Below are 20758 nucleotides of genomic sequence, written 5' to 3'. Positions count from 1 at the left end.
AAAAAGGTTTGTTATATTATTATCTGTATAATTTTAACAGATTATCACTTTAATAATTATAATTTAATGATCAATTCCAGGGAAAAATCCTTTAATCTAAATTCATTTAATTTGAATTCCATGATAATGTCATTGTTACTTAAACATAAAGGACTAGTTATTTTAAATTCAAATATCAAATATTCAACAAGAGCCTGATAGAAGAGAAAAGCAATATCAAAGCAGATATTAAGGAGTATCTACTCAAAAGGAAAGGAACATTAGCATATTTTGTTTGTGATGTTAATCAGTGCATCCTGTATAATGGCAACGAGGATTCTCTCTGTAACATCAATCATGTAAAAGAATCGTTTTGTATATAATTTTTATTTACTATTTTCATATACATCACAGTTTAACGAAGGCGAATAAATACGAGAAGAGCTTTTGCACTCTCAAGTAATAGAAATAGAAAATTATTATGATTAGAAATAACAGCCATATTGTCTTATTACTAACATTTAAGTATAATTAAATATAAATTATTGACTTTTTTTTTTAAATATACAGATAATATAATATAGTCTTAGGTTTTAAGTCACTTTACCCGTAAAATACTTTGTAATCTTCTTTGATCATATCCGCAGCTTTTTCTCCTATCATCATAGTGGGTGCGTTGGTATTTCCACTGGTTATCAGAGGCATGACTGAAGCGTCAACTACCCTCAAACCATCAATTTTATGCACCTTTAATCGTTCATTCACCACACCGTTTCTCCCCATCGCGCAGGTTCCTACCGGATGTAATATGGAGGTCGCTGAGCTTATGACGTAGCAGTACCAATACTCATATGTATTGTAAGGAATCCCTTGACAACCATCTACGTCTAGTTTAACAAGTCTTCCACCAACTTTCTTGTAATAAGAAGTTTCGGTAAATTTCATCATGAATTGAACTGCTTCCACAGCTATCATGACGTCCTGTTTGTTCCTGAAATAACCTAATTCTATTATAGGATCGTCGAACGGATTGGTGCTCCTTATTGTAACTTGACCTCTCGATAAAGGATGAAGGAGAACGAGTGAAGTGACGTCAATTTCGTGCAGTACATTGGCTTTGCTGAATGAGTAACAATAGTTTTTGTTGTAGTTGGTAACGGTACGGCAACCAAATAACACCCCCGGAGCAACGGTAGCCCCAGCGTGAATATTGAATATTTGTATGTGAGGCTTTCCTACGGCAATGCTACAAATAGAACAGTTCAGCCTAAAAAATCCAGTTTGAATAGGGACGGGATATGAATCTAATTCAGCTGTGATAAGTACGTTCTGAATAGCTGTTTGAAAACCCTTTTTGCCCGTAAATATGAGCGGGGTTAAGTTATGGTCCTGCAAGTTCTTCCCCACAGGAAGATCTGCGACCATTTTTATGTTATGCTTCTGCAATATTTCTTTAGGGCCTATTCCCGAAAGCATTAGTAATTTGGGAGTATCAATAGTTCCAGCTGATACAATAACCTCCAGTTTGGCAAAAACATTAATAAATTGCCCAGTCTTTAATTGAACTTGAACACCATAAGCCTTTCTTCTGTTTGTTTTTATTAAAATTTTTATCACTCTAGCGTATTTCGTGACCAAAAGATTTCGTCTATCTCTAAGTGGTCGCAAATAAGCCTCTGCTGTACTGGATCGTCTACCATTAGCAAATGTAACGTGTGGGCGAGAAACGCCAAGGATTTCTGGACCGTTTGTAGATAAAACTCTTTTCAACCCCATTTCTTCATATGAAGCTAAGACCGTTTCATCAACTTTTTCAAAGTATTGATTTTGCTTAGGCCTCGATATAGCCACGGGTCCGTGGGTTGAATAAAGGTATGAGGAGTTAGGATCTTCCAAAACGGTATGATCTGTCATATTTTCTAATTTTTTGTAGTAATACAGAACTGAGTTCCAATCCCAGCCTGGTGCTACTTTACTCCAGTCATCAAAGTCTTGGGGCGCTCCTCGAGCGTATATTTCGTAGTTGTTTGATGAGCATCCTCCTAGCATTTTCCCTCTAGACATGTAGATACTTCCTGCAACGTGACTCTGACCGGTACCATTGTCCAGATCTGCTTTATAGTTCCAGTCGTACTCCGTGTGAGAGAGAATCGCGAAAGTACTTGGTAACTGTAATATAGTATTAGACAATATATTTTTCATTACACTCTTGATTGATACAACAATTTTAGAAGATTTACATTATGAAAAGTATGGAAATCAAGCAAATTATTGGTTTTCTGTGTATCAATGAAGAGTATTAAGTCCAATAGCATACCACGCTCGCCGGCGGTGGATTACCACCTGCTTCCAGCAGAAGAACCTTCCAATTGTAAATTTCACTGAGACGGGAAGCCACGATCGCTCCGGCTGACCCAGCGCCGACCACGATGAAATCAAAGGTGTCACCATCTATTAGAAAGGTGCCTTTTCATTTTATAATAACAAAATTAATTATATTAATTATAAATTATATACCACAAAAACAAAATGTTTCTGAGGTTTCTGCTATGCATGCATTATGCATAGAAGCACATATTTAATCTTTTTTAACGAAATAATTGCTTTATTTTCTTAAGGATTTTTTTTTAAATCATTATCAAACTAAAGCACTCTTAGCGTCAAATACACGCAGATTAGATGACCTTACAAATCAAAATGCAAAATATAATTTAAATAAATATGTTTTAATAATAATTTTACATTACATTTGGCGGGAGAGTCTGGGCAAAGTTGCTAGTCTCTTTAAATTGTAAGATTTCATTCAACATCTTATTCGTATAAATAAACGAAGTTTCTTTGATTTCTCGCTAGTATGGTTCAACAGACATTTGTTTAATATGATACAATTTAATATATATATATATATATAAATACGGGACTGTGACATGATCAATTGCAATAAGCTGTAGACAAATAGGTTAAAAGTTAGTTTAATTTAAAAACCATGAATTTTTACGTTAAGTTTAGTTGTATTAAGGCCCTTTTACCTTCCATACCATAATAAATATATTTTTAAATTATAGTTTGTTTATTATGATAACAGAACAACTTAACTAAGTCGCTCAAGGTTGCTTGGGCTTTAAGAGCTCAAATAACAATCCATTTATAAGGTCTAAGGAAATCAGTCATTATTGATATTCTATCGCCAATATTATGATTCACAATACCTAAACATAAAGTAAATTATAATAAATACATTACATTACAGAGAATTCGTTTTATAAACATTTACGACAAAATGATAATTTTCTAAATTAGATATATGTACGTTTAAAAAGATATATTTAGGTATATCGCATCCCAATTAAACCTTATTGAAAACTAGAGCGCTATTTTCACAGACTATTGGGTATAGCAGACAGGTATTAATAACTAATGTAAAAAGAAATAACACTCTACTTACCTTTCAAATCATAAGACGCCGGCCATTCCACGGGAGACAGAGCTTGGTATATGGATAAGTATCTCAACAGCCAGCTCAGCCACGGCAAATCTCTAACACTTTGTATAAAACTAAGGAACGTGTTCGCGAATGTGTAAATGATTTCCATAGCAGCGACCGCTCCTCCACAGGTTACACTCGTACGTATAAAAACGTTACCACTGTGTTACGTATAACGTATTTGTGCCGATTTTTTATTCAACAATTAAAAGAATTGTTGTACACTGACTAAACCAATACCGACGACGACTTAAAAATAAATAAAAAAAAAAAAAGACCGAGAACAGTTAAGACGGAATGTGGAAACAGTTTTATCATTAATGCCTAAATTAAATTAAACCTTGAATATATAGCATACATAATGATTTTGTGATTACAAAATATGTTCTAGTGACTTATTTTTCAAGGCTTATATGTATAGCTCTTATATGTATATATATACATGTCTTGGTTGACCTTAAGATGTAGTACAAGGAAAGACTTTTACGGTATTAAGTTTCTTAATATAGAAACGACATTTCGATCTGCCTTTATTAATATTATATTATCTTCATATATTTATTAAACGAAAAAAGGAATCACATTATATTTTTGTTTGGCTTTCCTGAAAAACTATTAAATTAAAATCGAGCAATCGTCAATATGCTTAAATTATTATCAGTTTAAAAGATAAAGAACGCAGAGTTTCGTGGATTTATAAAATAACTAGTAAATCAAAATAACAAATACTTTTTATTGTACTCAGTAGTTGTATATGGTCCCTAAATTAAATTTAGTTACGTGTCTATTATAAGAATATGTAAATTGTTTAAAGTCATCATATAATGTCAAAAAATTATATTTTATTTAATATAAATGAACATATTTTTGTAACGACAATCGCTCACATCAAATGACATAATAATTGTAAATTTTTAATTAAAAATTCATGACTCAAATATCAAAACGCAAAGTTTTTTTTTAATATATGTACTTAAGTGTTCGAAGCTTGAGTTAAATATATTAATACACTACTGTAAAATGACTGAAACTATTGGATTATAGGTATTTTATTTAGGACTTCGAAAGAAATACAGTTGTTAAAATGTATTGAAGAAATTATAAAATATTTTCTCTATCGTGATAAATAAATAAAAACTAGTATAGATGTAATGGTTTCTGGCATTCGTTACATCGAAAAAATTAAAAAAAAAGAGATTTTCATTATTTATCTCCGAAGGTCGTAACTGTAACCATGAGTTAAATACTTGAATCTTCAGTGTATAATTTAAGCCGCTTTCTTAAAAACGAAATCGTTTTTATTACATTTAAATCGCTCTTAATATAATATAGAAATACAGTTCAATAAAAATACGTATAATATTTGTATTAATTACTAGAAGATTTTGCCCTAACTATTGTTATTAGTTTATAATGTATTCGACTAACCATAACAAAAACAGTTTTAAGATTTATGAATTCAAAATCATAGAGTTTTTAATTTGACTTTGAAAGATAAAAATATGTACGATAGAATCTTAGATAAACCAGTTAGTAATGAAGAGTAGTTTTAAGGAAGACTATTGGTTAAAAAATCGTGTTAGTAACAAACATTATTTTGTATAACAAATTATCTTTTTTTTTAATGTTTTTACGGCTCTGGATACGAGTCCTTTTGAGTAATTTCAGTAGACTAATGTTACCCGTTAAATAAAAATTTTCAAACATTAAAAATCATGGTTCAAGACACAAAAATACTAGACAAAGTGTAATACCAAAAAAAAAAAAGTATAATGAAAATATTGAATTAAACATTTATTGACAGACGACAGTAACCATGCTGAGCTAATAATAATCTAATCCGTTAAATTGTAAAAACAAGTAATTTTTATTAATAATAAAATTACACTACAGTTAAACTGTTTATCTGCAATGATGGAATTAAGGAATTGAAATATTTCCAAACTTTTAATAATAGCAAGACTTGGTATAGAACTGTCAATATCAAGAATCACTGTTATTTTATTTTGTATTGTCGTGTTTACAAACTTATTTTAGGATCACACTTTATTTATTTAATTTTTAATAATTTGGGCAAATTTCTTTGTCACATAATTTTGAAATTATATTAATTATTTACTTTCGTGTATAAGTAATATTAGAAATGTGTATTATATAAGTAAAGATTAAATAATCTTTAAGATTGTTTTGTGGTTATAATATGAATGTGCCCTGAAATTTCAATAAAAATTATAAATTAGTAAAGATGGACATAAATTTGGTAGAAAACACTGAAAAATTATCTCTCGAAAGGTAAGACTTATTGCCTATTGTTGTTAGCCTAAAAAAACCAAACTTAATGTTCTTACTTTCAGTAAAGACAAAAAAATAACAAAACGCGAAGATTATTTAGATTGGAGGGAATATTTTATGGCCACTGCATTCTTAGCTGCAAAACGAAGCAAAGATCCAAGTTATCAAGTCGGTGCTTGTATAGTGAACAAGGAAAATAAAATAGTTGGTGTTGGGTGAGTAAAGTTCTCCGCATTATTATCATTAAATCAGTATGTTTTTCAAAGTCATTCAATTATATCTTTAATGCGAATATTTAGCACAGTGAAAACTTAAAAAATATATAATTTTTAGATACAATGGTATGCCAATTGGTTGTAGTGATGATGAATTTCCATGGGGAAAAAATACGACATCCAAATTAGATAGCAAATTTTTATATGGTAAGTAGTTAAGAGACGAAACCTCTTAGCATGCAATGGATTCACCATGCGGGTGCCGGGTCCATCGTTTTTGTTTTCCAATGTTTTACTTTTTCCACCATATCAATCTAGCACTCAGGAATTATTTGGGAAGGGAACACATATCTTATAATTCTTAAAGAGACAAGGGTTTTATCTAATATAAAAGATTATTAACTTCAATGTTTATTTTAAATTCTTGTTCCAACTGATTATTTCCAGAAACAGTCTTGAATTGCCAGCTGTAAAAAATATTTCAGTGTTTTTATTAAAAATAGATGAGAGATAGCACTATCCCTGGTCCTCTATCTTATGTGACAGTCCGTTTTAAAATACAATACATTAATTTATGTTTCTATCAATTACTCGGTTCAATAATTATATGCAGACATTTACCGTAGTCTGATATCAAAAATGTCTGTAATGAACATTTTACTAATTAAATAGAACGAGATTATTTGTTGAAAGTGTATAATAGTATGATTTAATGTTCGAGGTAGTTTCAGATTGGTTTTCCAAAGTTCGGCATTACTTCCAGTAATTTCCTACAGAATGGCTGAAGACATTATTCATAGTTTTCAAATACAAGTTAAAACTTATTGTTGCCATAACAAAATTACCATGGTTTAGTATTATAATTAATTATAATCAATCTTAAATATAATTGTAAGGATTATAATATATTACTATTAGTACAGCACGGATGCCGCCACTTGTGATGTCATGTTCCGGTCAGAGTTGTCGTCTCTATATCCTAGGTATATTCAAACAGTTTTCATGCAACATTGAATTAATACTTTTAGTGTGTCACGCTGAAATGAATGCCATTCTGAATAAGAACTCCTCCGATGTTAAGGACTGCACTATTTATGTTGGACTATTTCCATGTAATGAGTGTGCGAAAATCATTATACAGTCTGGTATAACTGAAGTTATATATTTTTCTGACGAAAAAGGACACAAACCTAAGTACATAGCTTCAAAGAAGATGTTTGATGCTGCCGGTGTAAAGTATTGGTATGTATAAACTCAATCTCTTCTATACATACATTTTTTATGTATAGGCGAGGCTAATACAAGTCTTTCGATGTTTTGACAGAAGCTTCTCGAATTCTTTCCTGACTAGTTTGAATTTTATATTATTCTCTTCCCCAGGCAATATATCCCAAAGAATAACAAGATAGAGATAACATTCTCTGGTGCAGATTGGCAGAACACAAGTTCTTCAAATTAATGAAGATGCACCCTTATATTTTGTGACATTTGACAATTTAATAATAATTAATGTATTTCTAGGTTTGATTGAATGAAAGAGAAATATAAATAAATTTGTAAAATAAAATTTTATTACTCTATGTACAAGACAGGGTACAAAATACTCCAATCACACAAAACTGAACAGAAAAACCGTCATCGCCCTAACTCAATGAGACATTTATATTAAGCAGGTGGTGTCGGAACAAGGGAAATTTATAAAAGCCTTATTCAAATAAAATTTCCTCAAGGTTGCTGCCGGTTCTGTAATTGATGATAAAAAAAAAATCACTGAAAATTTTGGTACAGTCATATGATGATATTATTAAAAATTATTGTCCAAACTTTACAAATATCTACATAACAAAATCAATACAGCTGTTTCCGTGATTGTCAAACAAACAATTCTAAAACACTCTCCTAGACCCCCATACAGTCAATAATTTTCAAGTCAAAAAGACTGGGATAATGGTTATTGTACAGTAAAAACTTAATAATACGAATTATTTACAAGCGCTACCTCAGTACAGTCAATATTGCGTGAGGTACAATCCGTCATACATTTTACAAGATAAACACCAGCTAATCGTTTTGAATTTTAAATATAACATTTTATTATTGAACACAAGAGGCCTGGCTTTCATGTATAATAAAATTGACAAATTTATATATTTTATTTCACTGCAATCCGAAAAGAAGACTAGAAGGAAAGAATCGATTGACTTTTTGAAGCAGATATTTATATTGGAACAGAACAAGACTTAGTCTAATGTTGAGGAACATGTTTGTGTTAAATTATTATTAAGAAACATGAAGGCCCATACAAACCCAATGCATGAGTATTTTCACATAGGATTTACTAAAACCAATTCTACACACCACAACAAATAGTTTTCGTGTATTCAAATATAAATAAAAGATAATTATAATGCAGAAACATTAGCTTCCGATGATACAATTTTGAATTTGAAATAACAAATTTCACAGAAACCAAATTCTATTACAATTTCCATCAATTCTGTTGAGTTACGTTTTATTTAATATTATATATAGTCACATGAGCAATTTATTTCACAAAACGAAACTGAGAATATTGTATGTTATCATAAACCGTCTGTGTGTAACTGACTCAACACCATTACAAACCGGCCAACTTTGTGACGTGATATGACAATCAGCTGATCGCACTGTCAAAGTGACGTTTACATAATGTTCGTCTGTTCGTCGGGGTTACAGCTGTCTAGGATAATTTCTTTGGGTTGCAGCGCCGTGTCCTCGTGGTTCTCGTTAGCGGGTTTGAATGCCAGCGCGTAAGGATACTTGGCTCTACACGCTTCCGTGTATTGTTCTATTTCTTTTTCACAAGCACCAAAATCACCTTCTTTGAGACTGTCTAGCACTTCCACACAACCCTAGTGCAAAAAAATATAAAATTTAATTGAAATATGCATTTTTACATAAAACTAAGTGAAAGTCCAAGATATTTTATCAAAAAAAGATCCCAAAATTTCATAAATGTGTATATATTTTAATTAACAATAAATAAGGAGTGAAACAAGCTAAATTTCATAATTATTTCAATACTTAATATTATGCCAGGTCCAATAGAACCTCTAATATGATATGTGGATGAAGTCTTGTTAGTCATTTAGTTCCTTTCTCTACTTTGATAATGTAAGTTATTACTATGGGTTGCACTGAATTAAACATGTACTACAATAATATTATATGTACTATTTTATATATGTGTAATGTGTATGTATGTATGTATGTATGTATGTGTGTGTGTGTGTGTGTGTGTGTGTGTGTGTATGTATGTATGTACGTATGTGTGTGTATGTATTTGTGTAAGTGTGTATCCTGTAACACCTGTATGGAGAGTCCGGGCAGGTCTAGCCTGGTGGCCAGCTGTAGTGCCTGCTGCGTGCGTGCGGGCTGGACGCGGCACATGGCCCTCGCACCCCACAGCGCCGCTCTCTGTGACCTGAACGGTCCACTTATGAACTCTTCGGCCATCGTCTGAGCACTTCGACCTCGGAACATCTGTAATGAACAACATATGATATAATACTTTGATTAAATTAAAATATACTTTTTATTTACCCAACCAATAATATAATTATAATTATATATGAGGCCGTTCAAGTATTACGTAAGCATATTTATTACAATTTTTTACCCCCCCATCCCCCTTGTCAGCAAAAGTAAGCAAAGCTCTTACCCCCTCCCCCCATGCTTACGTAAACATTTTCATTTTGTGTATTTTTTTTTTATATTATAATAATTATAATTTTAAAAATAAGAAGATAGATTTAGGAAAAAGATTAGATTTTATTGTTACAGTATTCAATATAGAGAAAGGTCCAAAAATATTATAATCTTACAAACATAACAAACACTCATGAAATTCAAATTAACAATCTTCAGTCCATGATACCCGTTTGCATGATTCTAAGTTTTCGATGACATTGGATTGCTCGGATTGCAGCTCAGTATTGTGAGTCTGCTCCCTTTCATCCAATTTTGGCATGTCTACGTCGTTATCATCGAGCCATTCAACATCATGGTGCTCTAAATCTTGAATAATGCACATCAGTCCATTAGCACGACGAGCAGCGACTCTTACAGGTCTTACTTTCCTATCAGTGTGCGTGTTTACTTTTCTATGGATCTCCTCGATGTGACGAGTTAGTGACTTGACAGAAGAATGATATAGAGCTTGAACGAAGTCAATAGTCTACTCGCTATAGTATCCAAACGAAACAATACACTGACAGAGGAAATTACGACAAGTGAATAGCGCGCGGTAATTCCCCTTCTCGGTTCTAAAGCGAGTGCCTAAACGTCTGCATTGTTTGCGGGAATCCCCGAAAATGCGTTTTGTTTTCAAGCTAAGACAATGTGAGGGTTCCCATTCGGTAAAAGGGTAAATAACTACCGATGACGTACCGATGATCCAAAATAAGCAAAGCAAAGAACCCCCCGCCCCCCCATAGTGCTTACGTAATACTTGAACGGCCCCTATGTATAAGAATTGTATTTCTAGAAACTATTTTTGAAGAGATCTCTCCCAGTTACCCTTTAAGATAAGAGAATACATTTTTCTATGAACCAATCCTCAGATATAACTGATTTTTTATATTAGAACAACAATCAATCGCGTTCCAATTGTCATTTATGGCAGCGGGTTCGCATCCAGCCTGAACATGTCATAATTTTACTCTATATATTTGAATATTAATTCATGTTTAGCTGAAGTTACAATGAGTAATCACGATTGACTTAGATATACCCATACTATGCAGGTTCTTACAACCAGCAGGAGGGATGTCCAGCATATTTCCAGCGGAACGCGTGTATTAAGTCAGACTCACGGGTTGCATCTCAGTGTTTATAACGGCGGTCACACTCTGTGCCAGCGAGTCGTGCTTCTCGTCCAACCAGCTCCTGAAGCGGAGCAGGCAGTCGTGGAGGTGTTCGTGTGAAGGGTCCAACCGCCACGCGCGCTTGATGCTCTGCAGCATGAGGAGAGGTTTCTCTGGAAAAATCATTGTATTTCTTTTTAATTATTCCTGTTATACAATATAGTATAGTATATATAGCTTTGATTCGATAGCTAGTTAATCTTTCTGGAAAACATCAGCGACGTATATATTATTTGACTTATTTAATAAAAAAAAAATCATATAGGAGTATGTGCTAATCTTTGCTAAGGTACGAAAATTATTAACTATATATTATCAAATGGTTGACTGAAGTGAAACGTCTTATGCGACTTCCATCAAGGTTGCGTTAAACGTTTAACGCTTGGGGGGGGGGTGATTAAAAAGACAGAGCTAGAGGGAATGCGCAGCGCGGGAACTACAATTAATTGATACTTGTAAGTAATGTTAATAAAGTTTGTCTCTCAAGAAACACAAAAAAAAATCCTTAAAATCTATTTCTACCCCCGCCTGTTTTAATTCCAACATTACGAAGTTTCACTTCTTTCACGCCTAAGACTTCTTAAACTCAATGCACAATAAAAACAATTGTATAAGATATTTCGCAAAGAAACTTGGCATAAATTAAAAAGAACACATAAGATATCTGTAAGTGATTTCTTTATTATTATTTATTTATTAACTGAATATCAATACCTTTCCTGAAATATATTTCGAAGGCCATGAGGTGTGTGTCTATTCTATCTGCGGCCAGAGTGCGGAGGGGTTGCAGGAACTTGAGCGCCTGTTCCAAAGGATCCTCGACCTGCATATACAATCATAACTAGTTATTCAACCCGGCTTCCATCGTCACACGTACTTGTATGGTACATTAATGAAATAATATATCAAGCGTACCATCTACGAGATGACGTTACGTATAGAGTGACGATATGCATAGACATATATAGATATTATTTTGCTTTTTGAATGTATCTCAATGATTTATATCGCAAATCAGTCGTCCTAGGACTTTCAAATAATAAGAATTCTTTACTATAATGGCATTTTAATGGTTAGAGTTTTGTCAAGTAAGGAGACTAAATGCTTTGTACAAATTTTTGAACCATCTCATCTACCTATATTAGTTTGTATCGATAGTTATTACGTGAGTTCGTAATTTTTTACAAACTTTTTTACAAACTTTTCACTATTACCTAAGTAATCAATGAGTTATTGCTATGACATTAACTATCGTGGCGTGGTTTGTGTTTCGGACGTATTTTGATGTAAATGTGAAACTTTTAAAGCGATGAAGCATTAAGGTTTAACTATTTCGATTTTTACACAGTTTTTATATCGATAACATTGTTTGTTATAATCATGACATCACTAGCTAAACTTTCAACTGATTACTATGTGTGTATGAGGAGTTTAAATGTAGTCTTAAGTGAACTAAACATCACGAACCCTGGCCAGCTTGTCTGGCACCAGCTCATCCAGTTGTGGAGCCTCAGGGTCTCCCTGCTCCTGCTGCTGCCGTGCTTTGTGATGCTGTTCGCGTTTCACCTGAAATTTATACGCACACATATATTGTTACTTGTTAAACGTACACATACGACATCTTAATAAAAATTAATTTATTTTTCATATAAGTGTTCCTGTGAATATAAATAAATATATTCTCTTTACTACATCAGCAAATTAAATACGGACAATAATTATTTCAACTGGACGTTTTTAAGTATGAAAGGTTTATTAATGTTTCGTTGAACCAAATAATCGATTACGATCGAATCGATTAGACACCTAACGATATAAAGTAGTTCGTTATTGTATATTGAAGTCGCGTAATCATTTTATTAATATAAAACCAAGGTCATTTTCATTACATATTAGGTTACCTGAACCTGTGCCGCCAGCGCTATCTCCTGTTCAGCTTTACGCTTGGCTTTCCTCTGTTTATTCCTAAGTTTCTTGAGTTCTGAAGGCGCCAGATTCTCTGATGCAAATATAAAAAAAAAATTAAACATTATAAGAAAAAAGTACTCTATTATTTAAACATTATATATTAATACATATAGCTAATAATGTATAGTATTATGTAATATTAAATATCCAGCAGCCGAAGCTGTGATAGCTTAATTCGTACGACACTCGAATAGGTTTCCTCGCAACAGACATTCTTACAGAATTATATCACGTATCAGAGTAATAAATAGGAATAATTATGAAAAAAAAAATAGAAAAAAACAAAGTAAAAATGAATCATAAATCTGACCCAACAGGTCCGGCGACGATTACATGCTATAATCATATACAATTTGCATTTCAATTATCCAGTACCTAATATGTATAAGACGAGGTGAGTTTTTAGCGTTTCGCAACTCAACCGATATCATTATAACAGGGACTACAAAGTAAAGTATAAAATATATATAGAGCTTAGGTAACTAACATTATTTATATGAAGGTCCTATTATAGAATATGTCAATTTCAAACGCATTTTCATGTACTAAATTGAAAAACAAATACCGTTCGTAAATGCAATACGTTCATAAACGCTTTATATCAAATAAACACTTAATGTGTTTGAATTAATTCAATTTGTACACTCAATGACATCATACAGAGACCGATGCTTCATCTAAGTAGAGCGACAGCTGCGTGCTGTATCACAGGAAGCCGCTTACTACAGATAACATTGAGGACTTGTAATGCATATTGATTTCTACGTTATATATAAATTTCTATACATATAAATATAAATACAAGTACACTTATGTAAAAGTGAAGGAATTTTATCAGTAACTATATATACAATAAAGTAATTCAAAAACAAAGTGGGTATGTTATTTTTTATAACACTATTTTATTAGAGTCGCGATTAAAAACGTAATATAATTATAAAGGTTGTAGGTTAGACATCAAAATTCTCACTAAATCCACAACCGTTGCGCCGGCGCATGTTTTGCAAAACAATACCCCGTTCTTAGTTTCATTAAGGTCACTGACCATTGTGGTATTGAAGGCATTAGATTTGAAAAGGAGTGCATTGCATATACTTAATTAAAAGAATAACTATAAAATCATTTCCGTACCTAATAATAAAATATTATTAGTGTGTATTTATTTACGATTTAATAAATTGAAACAAAAAATTTACTAAATATAACATATTTACAGCTTTTTTTTTTGTTTTTTATAAAAATTATTAAAAAAAAAACAACTTAACCTGTGTTTTGCTCTCTTTTAAATGAAACTAATATTTTTCGGATATACTACTCGTTTTTTGTTAAAACTACAGACTCCCGACGTTTCGGTTGCTTTTCAGCAACTTTTATTTTCATTTGAATGAATAAAACTCGCGAAAGTCTGTGCTCTCTTTACCTGAACACCGACGTTTTTATTTATTTTCCCATTCATAGACACTCTCGATACATTCGTACGTACGATTAACTATATGATGAAATTCCGTACTAAGGGTTATGTTCGCTTTCGCAACACATCGATACCCACGCGTACTATTTATCTGCTGCAGCGGGTATACAATCATAGGATAATTACACAGTCATGTAGCTAGCTTGTCACGCACGGAGAGCTGCTCGATATGAGCTGTATGATGCTGGATGGATGAAGATTGAAGACAGTGCTAGCGTATTACGACATCAGGTCAAATGTCATTGGAGAGAACCGATTGGTTTGTTTTGGGACCGATAGATCCTATTAAACAAATAACTCAGCGAAATATGTTTGTCCCTCATCAGTCATCGACAAAAACTTAATTGGTTTTAATGAAACATAGCTGTTATTATATATAGACTATGATTATTGCCGAAATCCGTTTTTGTTCCCACGATAGATGGCGCGAGTTAACATATTTACTCGATCACATATAATTCCTTTCTCTCTAAACCTCTACCATGTAAAAAGTTCAGGGGAAAAAAACGTCACTAGTGTAAATTTATGATGGAATTATATAATATATACACATGCATGATTTAATTTTCATATTCATAGATCATAGATATTTCCAATAAAAATAATTTTAACATTGCAACTAAAGGACAAACTTCGCTGAATAGTTGCCTGCACTACATAAAACTTAGAATGACATTAAGTACAGGGTCAATGAAATCACTAAATCTAAAGAAACAGTCCAATCTCAACTAATTGCGTAACACTTGTTAAGTATCTGGTGACACAAACTAAATACACCTGAATTTTGCATTGACTTGGTCGTAGTTTCTCACAGATTATATAACACTGGCTTTAAATGCTCAAACAATAACACTATACATAATAATAATAATTTCATTATATTTGTGTCATGAATTAATAAGTAAATTTCTATTAAATATATCTTAGATTACGATAACCACAGCTCTACACGAACATGTGAACATACGTGAAATTTTTACGACGTTAGAAAAATTTTTAAATATCCTTTGAATGCTTTGATTAAATGCCATAGGAAATGAAGTAATTAAGGCTGATAATTAATAAATTACATCTATATATTTATGTAGCGATAGGTCGATTTGTGTCGTTTGTAACTTTTTTTTTTTAAACCAGTATTGGACCCTTTTGTTGTCGAAGTTGATTGCATTCGTTGACAAACAAACGAAATCTAGTATGCATTTTCTCCTTCAATATTTATAAAACATCGTATAGCAAAAGATGTTTGAATTTAGTGTTAATGTTGAACAAAGCAAAATAATGGAAAGAATTAAATAATCAAAATTATTTACATGTTTGTTTGAAAAATATATCGTGAGAGGCGAAGAGAAATATATCGTGATATGTTTACGTATCCAGTATTACAAGGACATATATATATACATATATTAATGTTATTCTAAAAACATTATCAAAATATGTTAATTTTTTTAAAATATTATAAAAATTCAATTAAAAACGAATTCAAAATAACAATAGTCACATGATTAGGACACTCAGACCACAAATAGCTGTTCTAATTCAAAGATTTCGCAAATTATTATGAAACATGACGGCGGAGAATATGGAGCCAATAACAAAAATAACATTGAAATAATAATATTCGGGCGTTATAAATAATAATATAAAAATACTCAACATTCAATACCACCAATTGAATTGAATACTAATATTTTGACATTTTTTCGATTCCATTCATCTGTCACTTTCTAGTCTTTAATCTAACCTTTAAAATATTCAAACTGTATAAAGATTCGAGAATTCATTCAATCACACGAAAAAAATAACATTTAAAACAAAAAACAATAATGCAGTCAATAGGAGGATCTCCTCAAATTTACGACCTCCGTCAAAACCATGACGAGTTGTTATTAAACGTAAAATGTAAACACTCAATGAAGTTGTATGATATTTAATGAAAGAAAAAACAGAGAGACGATGATAATGACACCGTTATAATTTGAACATTCGCTTAACATTAATAATGTTATTATAAGCAAATGTTCAAATATAAAACGACTCGCCGCCGCGCCGGTCCGGAGCAGCGCATAGAGTTATTTGAAAAACTAGTTCGAAACAGAATTTCATTTACAATAGCCCTGACAACGCCCTGATGTTGCAATACCGGTTCCAGTTAGGTTTAACGTTTACTCCGCGGGTATTAGAGTCAATGAGAAAGGCATCTAGATTACTCTTTGGGATTAAAGGACTTGTGAAAGATACAAAGATGGCAATTTTATAATCTATTATAGATTTCTTTTTGTTTCATGATATGTATGAATAAATCACATTAATATTTTGTTACAAATTTTCCTTTGTTACCATCTTATGTATCCTATCGAGACCCGGTCCATCTATACGTACTGACATAATATATTATCATCCTCAATACGTCCTCATATCTCTCTGAATACAGAATAAAACTTTCATTAGCGACAAAGAAATCTGTATTCTATGTCTCAAACATATTTAGTTTAAGGCCGGCGAATTGTTAAATAAAAAAAAACATAACATCAAAAACCAGCCGACGTACAGTCACGGACACAAGTCAACAGTGACAAAGAAAAACATTCCCACCACCGCCTGCCCCAGATATCCATCAGATAGACTTACGAAATAACGACACGTAGGGGCTGTGTCAGCGGATTCATACATAAGGTTGGGACATTAATATCGATAAAAAAACACTTTATAATTAAAATAGTCGATAATATTTAAGGAAAAGGTGATCCATCAAAAAGAAACACCTTTGTTATATAAAAAATATAATGAATTAAAAAGTTAAGCTCTCCGTGTATAGTAGAATAAAATTTTTAAGAATAAAAAGAAACTTCAAAAGATGTTATAACTATATGTGAGTTTAAATTTCTATCGATATGCTCTATACAGCCTACACTACAGACAGCACGATTGCGACATGCGCACGCGCTTACCGATTATTCAAGCACCATCTGTGCCTACTGCACCAAATTTGATTACACTTCCATGCACTACACAATTGTTACGTAACAGCATATGTCTGCCGTAACAGTGCATATCGGAAACAACTCGACCAGTAGTAATAGTTTCATATTATATAAAGAGACAATTTAATTTCATATATACTGTTGCGGACTTGCTTACTTATGTCTTAATAAATAAATGTATGTTTAAGACCGAATATTAAATGGTTATACTTATAATAACTGTTTTTATTTAAAAATAACTAAATATGTCAAAAATAAACGAATTCATAACGAGCTTAAAATTACTTTAAATATTATAAAATTACAAAAAGATTTTAATGAAATTAAAAATCTTTTTTTTTATTTACATATATGTACATACAAACAATTCAATTTCGTAAAGACATCGATAAAATCGTTTCACTGAAGAAGCTTTACGCTATATACATAAACCTTATAACTATCAAATTCAGAACCACGCTCTTTTAAAGTAGGTTAAAGTATGCATTAGTTCAATGCCTGTTCGACAATGATGTAGAAATTCAATATAGAAATATTTATAATCAGAGAAATGATACAAGAGTAGGCAAAAAAACTATTGATAACTTTGATGATGAATAAAGAATATGTATTTGTTACAGGTGTATTAGATTAATTGTCTTACCAAAATTTATGTGTAGTATAAAAAAATGTGCAAACATTTGTCCTTGGTGTAAATAGTACAAAAAATTTATTTATATATATTGAAATATATCACGTGTTTATCCCATGATCTGTACGCTTGAATTGCTGACAAATTCGATACGTTTCATTTATCATATCATTACTCTATATCTCAATAGATACAATTCTATAGACAGAATCAAAATGTTACAGCAATTAGAATACTAATGCTAGTCCTGTACGCTTAGTATAAGTTGGCATCGTCACACTACATACGGAGCGTCAACAGTTTATTTCATTCATAAAATTTTCCACATCATAGAATTAACGTAGGTTATTGGGTGAGAAACGGGAAGCGCTTCGTATATATTGTCACGATGAAAACTTAGACATAATTAAATATGGAAGCATCAGGACGAGGAAGGTAAACGTATGACTTAATTGGTACGAGTTTGCTCCTAACGCACACGATATAATATGCTCTGATTGATCCGCCGATATCATGATTACTAATATATATATATATATATTTATATTGTACAATTATTTTTTCAAGATCGACGCAAAAAGAGATGTGTTATAACAAATAAGTAAAGTTCTATATAACATTTTCTTTCTCAGTCATCTCACCGAATAAATACCGCAGAAAGTGACTAACATTAGCCGAGAACTATACCCTATAAAATAATGACATTTCATTTCCAAGATGCACACAAAAGAATCAATATATTCATAAAAATATAGTGTCCAGTAATCTTGTATAAGTAAAATTAAAAAAATACAAAATTTGATAAGATTTTTGTTTTCAATCTAACATATTTGTGTAATAAAAAAAAACAGAGGTTATTGCCACATAAATGATTACAATAACCCAGCTGGCTTATTTATAAGAAAAAACTAACGAGAAAACTTGACTGCATACGATGTGCGGAAAGCGTCTATTAAATATAAAAAAAAATAAAAAATAAAAAAATAAAAACAACTGTCATCCATTATAATTTATAATTTTTCGCGTTCTCAAACACAACAGGAAGAAGACACTCTATTATTATCATAATATTATTAAACAAAACAAATGTTTTAATTACAAAATAAGCGGTTGGCATTGAGACAGTCGTGACATATCTGAATGCGTCTGAACTTCCGTTAGCTAGATCCGCTAATGCTTAGCTGCTAAAGCTCGCTACATTGGAGGCTTCGATCTGTGGCATTTGACCAGGAACTTTATGATTCAGATGTAAAGGGCACGTGCCAGTCACGAATAGGAGAGGTCTTGAACTCATAAAACAGAATTATCATACGACGTTGATGTATATATATATTACAAGAACTGACTAATATACTCTTTTGATTATAATCTTGTAGAATAATTCGCTTGACATTAATACTCATATAGTCGTCCATTGCATGTTAAATATTTGACAAAAATAGGAACACAACACTAGTACAATTTATTTATAATAGTTATAAGCCTGTATGAGTATCAGAATAAAAAATTAAGTCATTGATTCATTTATCATCATAATATTCATTATCATAATATCGTAAACAGATTTTGTAATATGTTGACTAAAAACTGAATAGTTATTTCCGATCAGGGACGAACGATAACCATCGCAATATGTTGGGAGATAAAAGTTTGAATAGAAATTTATCAAGATTAAAAGACTATTTGGAAACTTAACATGAATTTTGAGAAATTTTATATATATATGAATGTCCTGTATAATATATATGTACTGTAATATAAATATTTCAGTACTGTTCAATGTTATACAGAGTTCGTGTAGCGTCGAAGGAATCTGACCGTGACGATGGCGTCGCGGACAGCTAGTACTGACGCTTAGTATAATATAAATAATAATAAAATACAATTTATAATACAATTAAATAACACTAATACGGTAAAAAATAATATTAATTCTATGAAGCAAATGAACGAGAAGTCTTTGATATGATGGCGCAATAGATTAGCTCAGTGAAAATCGTCATTACTGAATTACACTTTAGAAATTCAAGAAAACATCATTAATGTGTGGGAAATTATACCATAATCACTATTACACATTAAGTATACTAAATCACGTGTGTGATCAATGATCTAATTTAATAAAATCATATATTCTCAAGGATAAGGTAATTAAATATAGTTTGTGATATACGATTAATTACTATATGTAAGTGAGTAAGTTAAATCATAAGTAAGAAGAAAAACAAAAAATACTCATCAACTGTTTACAATACACGACCAAAGGAACTCTGAAAACTAAATATTATATCTATCTAATATTATGACAATTTTATATTTTCCTTTTTTTACTATATATATAAATATATATATGTATATACATATATATTTATGTATTGCACATTTTATTTGATTGACGTAAAGACTTTTCCTTCCTCTCCATTGTCCTCCATCATTAATTTATAGTCAGTGAGCAATAATCTGATAGATATCAATATGGTTAATGTTAAGAATAATAAATTGTTTACGTAAAAATATAAACTGTAATATACTTGGATGGCAGTAGGTTCTTTTCAAATTTGGTTAAGTAGAGAGAGGAGCTTGGACGGTGGAGGTGAGCGTTACGCGCGTTAGATAGGGGCCCCTTAAACCTACACCTGGGTCGCAAGTCCTAGGCACTGATGAAGCTCCTCTCCCTGCAACACAACGGATCCGGCACCCGTACGGTGAATCCATTGAATGCTGAGAGGTTTTGTCTCTGTCATATGTTATACAGTATATAAAACTTATAATATAAAATATATATAATATGACAAGTTTCATCATGTTTCAGAATAATCAACTCTAATGT

The 20758-nt window shown here is 31.6% G+C and overlaps 3 protein-coding genes across 4 annotated transcripts in view; 1 reads left to right on the top strand and 2 right to left on the bottom strand.

The window, feature by feature from the left end:
* Window positions 1-437: 437 nt before the first annotated feature.
* On the bottom strand, window positions 438-3704 carry LOC116774331 (ecdysone oxidase-like). The gene is made up of 3 exons (XM_032667034.2): window positions 3425-3704; window positions 2297-2430; window positions 438-2148 (listed from the first exon to the last, which is right to left on the bottom strand). Exons 1-3 carry the CDS (start codon window positions 3570-3572, stop codon window positions 583-585), a joined length of 1848 nt encoding a protein of 615 aa, XP_032522925.2. The 5' UTR covers window positions 3573-3704; the 3' UTR covers window positions 438-582.
* A 1764-nt stretch (window positions 3705-5468) lies between these two features.
* Window positions 5469-7892, top strand: LOC116774332 (deoxycytidylate deaminase). 2 transcript variants are annotated; one of them, XM_032667036.2, is made up of 5 exons: window positions 5469-5755; window positions 5823-5970; window positions 6089-6177; window positions 6999-7212; window positions 7351-7892. In XM_032667036.2, the coding sequence occupies exons 2-5, from the start codon at window positions 5873-5875 to the stop codon at window positions 7427-7429; spliced, it is 480 nt and encodes a 159-aa protein (XP_032522927.1). In that variant the 5' UTR covers window positions 5469-5755; window positions 5823-5872; the 3' UTR covers window positions 7430-7892. The 2 variants fall into 2 exon arrangements, with proteins under 2 accessions (XP_032522927.1, XP_032522926.2); XM_032667035.2 differs by having other exon boundaries at window positions 5471-5755; window positions 5818-5970.
* Window positions 7520-20758, bottom strand: part of LOC116774525 (N-alpha-acetyltransferase 15, NatA auxiliary subunit) — a 58876-nt gene continuing 45637 nt past the window's right edge. The window contains exons 11-16 of the mRNA XM_061524834.1: window positions 12776-12873; window positions 12342-12440; window positions 11589-11697; window positions 10824-10987; window positions 9319-9492; window positions 7520-8861 (exon numbers count right to left, since the gene is read on the bottom strand). Of these exons, the coding sequence (XP_061380818.1) occupies window positions 8652-8861; window positions 9319-9492; window positions 10824-10987; window positions 11589-11697; window positions 12342-12440; window positions 12776-12873 (854 nt within the window). The 3' untranslated portion in view covers window positions 7520-8651. The remainder of the gene's footprint in view (window positions 8862-9318; window positions 9493-10823; window positions 10988-11588; window positions 11698-12341; window positions 12441-12775; window positions 12874-20758) is intronic.

The sequence above is a fragment of the Danaus plexippus genome, chromosome 26 (assembly GCF_018135715.1).
Source record: "Danaus plexippus chromosome 26, MEX_DaPlex, whole genome shotgun sequence".
Taxonomy (NCBI): Eukaryota; Metazoa; Arthropoda; class Insecta; order Lepidoptera; family Nymphalidae; genus Danaus; species Danaus plexippus.
The sequence above is the reverse complement of the archived record's forward strand: the minus strand, read 5'-3'. Positions and strand labels throughout refer to the sequence as shown.

Coding starts and splice junctions, on each gene's coding strand:
- LOC116774331 (XM_032667034.2), bottom strand. CDS start 3,572: ATGGAAATCATTTACACATTCGCGAACACGTTCCTTAGTTTTATACAA. Junction 2,431..3,424: donor GGCGTCTTATGATTTGAAAG/GTAAGTAGAGTG, acceptor CCTTTCTAATAG/ATGGTGACACCTTTGATTTC. Junction 2,149..2,296: donor ATCCACCGCCGGCGAGCGTG/GTATGCTATTGG, acceptor ACTATATTACAG/TTACCAAGTACTTTCGCGAT.
- LOC116774332 (XM_032667035.2), top strand. CDS start 5,709: ATGGACATAAATTTGGTAGAAAACACTGAAAAATTATCTCTCGAAAG. Junction 5,971..6,088: donor AATAAAATAGTTGGTGTTGG/GTGAGTAAAGTT, acceptor TATAATTTTTAG/ATACAATGGTATGCCAATTG. Junction 6,178..6,998: donor AGATAGCAAATTTTTATATG/GTAAGTAGTTAA, acceptor TAATACTTTTAG/TGTGTCACGCTGAAATGAAT.